We start from the raw sequence: 6,926 nt of genomic DNA, 5'->3' as shown, positions 1-6,926 counted from the left end.
CCGGCGGCTGCTGCTGAGCCCGGGCCTGGGCGCGAGAGGTGCGGATGGGATGCGAAAGGCCGAAGAGCGGGGCGCGCGGTGCTGGCCGCAGGCTCGGGCCGGGCCCCCGCCCCCAACTTTCTCGCGCTCGGGTCTCCCCTGGCGGGTTGGAAGCGAAGGTAGAGGGGTGTGGGTTGTGTGGTCCGCGCGCGCGCTAGGTGGGGTGGGGGTGCTTGGGACTGCATTTCCCGCCTCCATGCTCCAAGTTGTTTGCTGCCCCTTCTCAGTCCTGGGGACCCCATTTTGCCTGCCACACATGGGAAGGTCCCAGTGTGAAACTAGTGTCGGGGTGAACGCCCAAGGGTACTCCTCTACCCTTTAGCCACAGGAATTTGGAGGAAACCCTGCCCCAACGCACCTCTGAGCATACTCTGTCCCTGTGCTCCGAGAGCTTCCTGAAAGCTGGAGCGTTGGAGGGCTTGGGCAGACAGGAGACTGCGGGTCTTCCTGGGGTTCAAGCCCAGTGTTCCCACCTGGCTCCCGAGGCTTTAGCCCGAGGCAGGAACGCTGTGCAGCACCTTTTCAAATGTATACCGCACACCTTTGGGACCGCTGGATGTTTCCAGGTTATGGAGCCATTTCTCCTTGTCCTGGGGTTGATTCTGAGAGGATGAATGGAGTTCTGTTGGAGTCTCTGGACAGAGCAGCAGCCAGAGGTTGGCTTCTTGTCTTGACACATAATCAGATTCTTGGGGAGGAAAGTAGAAAAGGGTGACAAATATTTACAGGTGGAAGGGTATGTGTCTAATGATCAGAGAGCCAGTAATTTCCCTATAGTCACACAGTAAAGAGCAGGAAGGAGCAGGACTGGATTTCATATGCAAATTTTTTACCTGCTCATCTGCTTATAAACATGCCAGGAGGTCAAGCAAGGAGTGTGTAGGGTAAGGCTCCAGTGGGTGGCCCTGTTGTTGTGATAGTGCTGCTGGGGTCCTGGGCTACTGCTCATGGCCCCACCCTTCCTCTGCTTTCCACCTTCCTAGCACCGCCCCTGCACACATTCAGGTATTAATAGAGCAGGCGGCTGCCAGGAAGGCTGCCATGTGTTTGATCTGACGTGGTTTTGCATCCATATGTTCTCCACTTCAGGAGAGCACCCCCACCTTCCTTTCCTCAGCAGGGTGGGGTGCAGGGGGTGCTGGCAGCAGTTCAGGGGCTGGGCTGACCCGTGAGCAGAGGGCTGGCAGCCTGTTGCACTGGTTGAGTGCAGCAGTCATTCCCAGGGCAGTGCCTGCCCCAGGACCTGACAACACCTCTCCTTTTCAGTTCAGATTGCCTTCCTTTTGGTGGTTGGGCACAGCTAGGTGAAAGAAGTTCTTCAAGCTAGGGGGACCTGGCAGTGGCAGAAAGGGTACTTGGAGAGGGGTTTGTTGTGTTCCACCCCTCAGCCCAGGTCGCCTTCCCTCCCAGGCCGTCTTCCCTCTGCTTCCTTGACATTGGCAAGGAGCCCTGTAGCACAGAAGCCACTTCCTGGAAGAGAACAGAAAATACTTCCAAAGATAGGGTCCACCTGCAACAGGCTGATGCACTCTCCTTCCCACCCCTCAGGCTTGAAGCTCATGGGAGCCCCATCGAAGATGACACTATCTCAGGGGCAGTCAATGACACTCAACTGCAGCAAGGAAGGGCTGGAGGAGCCTGACATACACTGGATGAAGGATGGGGCTATGGTCCGAACTGGGAGCCAGGTGTACATCGCCATCAGTGAGCGGCACTGGATTTGCTTCCTCAGGTGCCAGACTAGGGGAAGGTGTGGGTGCCAGCTTGGGGCAGGCTAGTGTTTCACTTAGAGCTTGGGAGCTGGGGGCTGTTTGGATACCCAGAGGTCTGTGGTTTTTATTTATTTATTTATTTATTTATTTATTTATTTATTTATTTGGTGGAACTGGGGATTGAACTCAGGCCCTTGTGCTTGCCAGGGAAGCGCTTATTCCACTGAGCCATCTCCCCAGTCCAGGTCTGTGGTTTTTAAAGTTGGCAACCTGTGGCATCTTCCAGAAGCAGGGTGCACTGAATCCATCAAGTCTGCTTAGTAGAATTGCCCCCCTTGACCCTAGGAAGCAAGCTTGGTATCCTGTTTCCACAGCCTGAAGTCAGTGGAGCGTTCTGATGCGGGCCAGTACTGGTGCCAGATGGAGGATGGGGGAAAAACCGAGATCTCCCAGTCAGTGTGGCTCACTGTAGAAGGTGAGGAGGCACAGGTGCAGGGCTTGCTGGCCTGGAGCAGGTGCTGTCTCCTAGTGACCATAGCTGGAGCAGATGCTGTGCTGCACCCCTACCCCTTAGAGCTTGTGCTGTACCAATGTCAGAATACCTTACCTGTTGAAATCTTTAACTATCTGAGAATCAAGGGGACATCTAGGACCCACTGTTTACAGGTTTGCTGTCTGTTTCAGCTGTCTGAGCAACAAGCCTCAAGCAGACATCTGGGGCTGGACCCTGTTCTGCCAAGTGGTCTGACCGGCAAGGGGTGGGGGAGGGGAGGAAGGCTGCGCAGCTGCAGGAGCTCAGAGCTGTTCAGCCCTGGAAAACAAAGTGACTAAGAAAGTAACAAAGGGCTCTGAATGGGAGCTGGGGCCTGCCAGCAGAGCTCTGCCAAAGCTCCCACCCACTCCTCCTCCCTGTATGCCCCTCCCCCAGCTCCCCACTCTACCCCCACCCCCAGCCTCCTCCCTTAGCCTGAGAAGTGCTGTCAGAGCAGGTCTGGCAGGGAGTGCTGGGGTTGGCAAGCCAAGTCTGCCCTGCCCTTGTGAGGGAGCTGATGAAAAGACTGCTGCCTCCCTTTCCCTCCCGAGCTCAATGCGTGTTGTGTGTGAGCTACTGGGAAGAGGCTGAAGGGACCTGAAGAGAAGACTTTAAGTGAAGCAAACTTGTGATTGGGCAGTAGGAAGCTAAGAAGTGCCAAGTTCATTCCCTGTTCCCCTTCTCTTTTAGGTGTGCCATTTTTCACTGTGGAGCCCAAAGATCTGGCAGTGCCCCCTAATTCCCCTTTCCAACTCTCTTGTGAGGCCGTGGGTCCCCCAGAACCTGTTACCATTTTCTGGTGGAGAGGAAGAACAAAGGTTGGGGGACCTGCTCCCTCTCCCTCAGTTTTAAATGTAACAGGTGAGCAGCACAGGAGGGGGCTTTGAGTAGGGAATGAGCTGGGTCCTTGCTTGTGGTACGACTGGCAGAGTTGGAGTCTGCCTAAATCATGGAGTTTGCAGTTGTGAGTGAGGAGAGCAGATCCCAGTGCTGGGTGCGTGAGCAGCACCATAGCTGTGCTCATTATCTGGTGTGTCAGGTTGGCTGGGTGGTCTGATTAGTGGTCTCCTGCTGTGTCTGCTAGCACAGAAGGGTGCTGGGATCACCTCCCTCACTCAGAGCAGTCTGGGCCAAGCGAAGCTGGCCCTGGGAGATGAATTGTGTGAGGAGACCAGGCCACCCATCCTCCTCCCCCAGGCCTCCCAAGAGAAGGGGCCAGAAATCAGCCCATGCAGAGCTGGGAAAGAGCATCTAGTAGACATGCAAAAGACAGGCTGAAGATAGGGAGAGGAGGAGAGAGAGGCCAGCTTAAGGATACAAGGGCCTCCTCTTGTGGTCCTTTCTGGAAGTCTCCAGCCGTTTTTCCAAATAGTCATCTGTTCCTACCTCTGCAGTTAGACCCAAAGCAACCATGCCTGCATATCCATCTGGGCCCCCATGATCCTCAGACATAAAGCAAAGTTTACATATTGAGGCTTGAGTTAGGCAAAAAAGATGAGTCTGAGTTTTGTCTCCTGTGCTGAGAGCCAGGGGAGAGGGGCTGTGATCTGTCCAGTGCCCATTAGAAGAGGTGGACCGTGGAACTTGCTGGACATGGGGTGAGGGTTGTTCAAGAGGTTGGGTTCCTTTCCCTCCAGATGTGTGTGGTTAGTACCCTCAGCCAGCCAGCAAGCCTGATAATAAACACTTGTGGAATTCCACCTATATACACCACACGGTACTGGCCACCACATGGGATGAGCAAACACTAAGGATATAGAAATCCCTCTTCGTGTCCCTGAAGCATTGGTTATAACTGGGGAGACAGGACATATGCATAAAGAACTGGGAACTGTTACAAGACGCCCATAGGCAGATTCAACAGTAATAGGGCAGCGGGCAGACAAAAAGGCTGCAGTATGCACAGTGGAGGAGTGACCTGGAAAGGGTGGCAGGGCTGTGCTATCCGTGGGAGATGGGACTGAGATGGGAGGTGCTGTGGAATATCTTTCAAGTATTTATTCTGTGCCATGCATTTTACATAAATTACCTGGTTTTCATAGTTCTCCTATTTGAGAGACTAGCAGAGTGCCATCCAAGCTCATTAAGACTCCAGAGTCCTTGCCCCCCCCCCCCCCACGCCACTGTTTAGCCCCTTCCATTTGCTAGAGAGACTTCTAGGATTTTCAGACCAAAGACTGTAGGTCCCTCCCTTCTCCAGCCCCACACTGAGAGGGAGTTGCTGTTTAGTGGACTAACTGAAGTTTTCTGGTCTCAGGGGTGACCCAGAGCACAATGTTTTCCTGTGAAGCTCGCAACAGAAAAGGCCTGGCTATTTCCCGCCCGGCCACTGTTCGCCTTCAAGGTAGGAGAACAGTCAGGGGTGGCTGGGTGAGACCAGGGGCATTTTGAGCCAGGCAGCCATGCAGCAGTGAGATTATTCGGTCTTTCAGCTTCCCTGGGTCCTGCCAGGATTTCCAGAGGAGGGGAATTGGCACAGTTCCTGTTCCTAGTGAGAGCACCTGAGACCCTGCCTTGGCTGAGCCAAGAATAGAATCCTGACGTCACAGCAGATTTCCCATCACGAAGCAGAGTCCTTAGGAGGGAGGGGAGGAAGGAGCCTGCAGGAGATGGTCAAGGCTCTTGCCCAATCTTGTTTCTGCCTCTCCTGGGGGAGGGGCGGGGAAGCAGCCTGTCAGGGCCATAAGAGACCCAAAGGGCTGGTGGAGAGGGAGGGAGGGAAGGAGCGGGTGTGTGGAGAAACTCATCTGGCTGCAGGGGCAGCTGCTTATTTCTCCTTTTGTGTTTTGTATTTCTCCTTTTGTGCTGTAGTATACCCCCACATATTACCTTCCTATTCTTTGGCCAGAGCCCCTTATTCAGAGAGAGACAATATCTTTCCTTGGCCTTGGCACTCCCAGGTGTGAGCAGCTGTCCCTTATGGGTTGCAAGTAGCCATCTTTAGGCTGGAGAATTCCTGGCCCTGGGAAGAACAAGAAGCTTCCCATGCCTCTTCTTCCCGCTGCTCTCATTGCTGAGCACTGACTCAAGTCTGCACCCACAGCTCTGCCTGCAGCCCCCTTCAACATCACAGTGACAAAGCTCTCCAGCAGCAATGCTAGCGTGGCCTGGATGCCAGGTGCTGATGGTCAAGCCGTGCTTCAATCCTGTACAGTGCAGGTAGGCTGAGATGGGCCCAGCAGGCTCTCCTGGACTACCTGTGCTCCTTGTAGCTGCATAGCCGATACATAGTGGTAGCGGCAGTGGGCTTACTGCCCGTGGGACTTGTTCCGCAGGACTCTTCAGGTACTTCTCCTTCCTTAGCATAGAGTGCTCTGTCCACTGCAAGACCCTGCAGATTGGCTCAAGCCTGTGCCTTTTGCAGGCTGGAAAACAAATCACTAGGGCAGCTTTAGGGTACTTGGAAGAGATGTGTGCATGTGTGTGTCTGTGTCTGATGCTGGAAGATTGAACCCAGAACATTTAGACGTGGTAAGCAAGCACTTTACTGCTAGGCTACACTGCCAGCCAGACACAGCCAGCCAGCTCTAGAAGAGATTTTGTTTGTTTGTTTTACTGTTTTATGTAAGCAAATCATTTAGTACATCTGATAATCTGGACCCCTGCCATGCCAGAGGACAAGAAGTCTAAGTCCTAAAGAGTGAAAAGGGGGCCAGTGAGATAGCTCAGCAGACTAAAGTGCCTGCTTAGGTAAGTTTGGGCAAGTGCAGAGGTCGTGGTTCGATCCCCAGTACCACGTGCCGTGCTAACCCCATACATGTGTAATCCCAGTGCTGGGGAGGCTGAAAACAGGAGGATCCCTATGAGTCTGAGCTGCATAGTGAGACCCTGTAACAACAAAAACATTTTTTAAAAAAAGAGTAGAAAGGGCTGGTGAGATGGCTCAGTGGTCTAAAGCACCTCAAAGAACAAGCTTAGTGAAGCACAGGGACCACGGTTCAATCCCCCAGCACCACATGCCAGCCAGCCCCGCCCCCAGGTGGGCTGAGCTGGCCACACACACACACATACACACACAAATAAATAAATAAAATTTAAAGAAAAATAAAAAAAGAGTAGAAAGAGTATGCACAAGAGGCAGTACTTGCCCATTTTCATTTCTGCTCAAAAGGAGTTTCATGAAAATCATTTGAAACTGTACTTAGAGTTCCCCTGGGCAGCAAGGGCTCCTGCTCTAGGCTGTACCACTTAGAGGATCCTACACTGGCTCAGCTTTGGTATAGTCCGTGCTCCTGGGCAAAATCTCCAGGGCCACGGGCATAGGTCTGCCTGGATTGTCCTTATTGCTACGCCATACTCCTGAGAGTCCGGGATATGACTCCAGGGCCTGTGTAGCCTCTGCCCCAGTCCATCCTCCCAGAGTGGAACGTGGTATGATGTGTGTACCTTTAGGCCCCAGAGGCAGCTATCTGTGAGCAGATGGAACTGAGCCTGAGTGTGCAAGTGATGTTGTCTACACCTGAGCTCTTCCTGGTACAGACACCCAGGGGCCAGCTCTGCTAGTGCCACCACACTGACTTGAGACCTTCAAGGGTTTGGAGAATTATAAGTATAAATATGAACTTGTAGGCAATTTTGGAGGTTTGATTGTCAAGGTACAAGACAGAAATTTTTTAATCAATTGTTAAGTAAGGTCTAGGTTG

General features: G+C 53.0%; 1 protein-coding gene across 1 annotated transcript in view; it reads left to right on the top strand.

Moving 5' to 3' along the window:
* The first annotated feature begins 646 nt into the window (after positions 1-646).
* Positions 647-6,926, top strand: part of Tyro3 (TYRO3 protein tyrosine kinase) — an 18,276-nt gene continuing 11,996 nt past the window's right edge. Inside the window, exons 1-6 of the mRNA XM_004623387.3 lie at positions 647-695; positions 1,588-1,771; positions 2,126-2,226; positions 2,974-3,144; positions 4,541-4,627; positions 5,327-5,442. Of these exons, the coding sequence (XP_004623444.2) occupies positions 650-695; positions 1,588-1,771; positions 2,126-2,226; positions 2,974-3,144; positions 4,541-4,627; positions 5,327-5,442 (705 nt within the window). The 5' untranslated portion in view covers positions 647-649. The remainder of the gene's footprint in view (positions 696-1,587; positions 1,772-2,125; positions 2,227-2,973; positions 3,145-4,540; positions 4,628-5,326; positions 5,443-6,926) is intronic.

Source organism: Octodon degus, unplaced genomic scaffold, assembly GCF_000260255.1.
Source record: "Octodon degus isolate 3935 unplaced genomic scaffold, OctDeg1.0 scaffold00002, whole genome shotgun sequence".
Lineage (NCBI taxonomy): Eukaryota > Metazoa > Chordata > Mammalia > Rodentia > Octodontidae > Octodon > Octodon degus.
The sequence above is the reverse complement of the archived record's forward strand: the minus strand, read 5'-3'. Positions and strand labels throughout refer to the sequence as shown.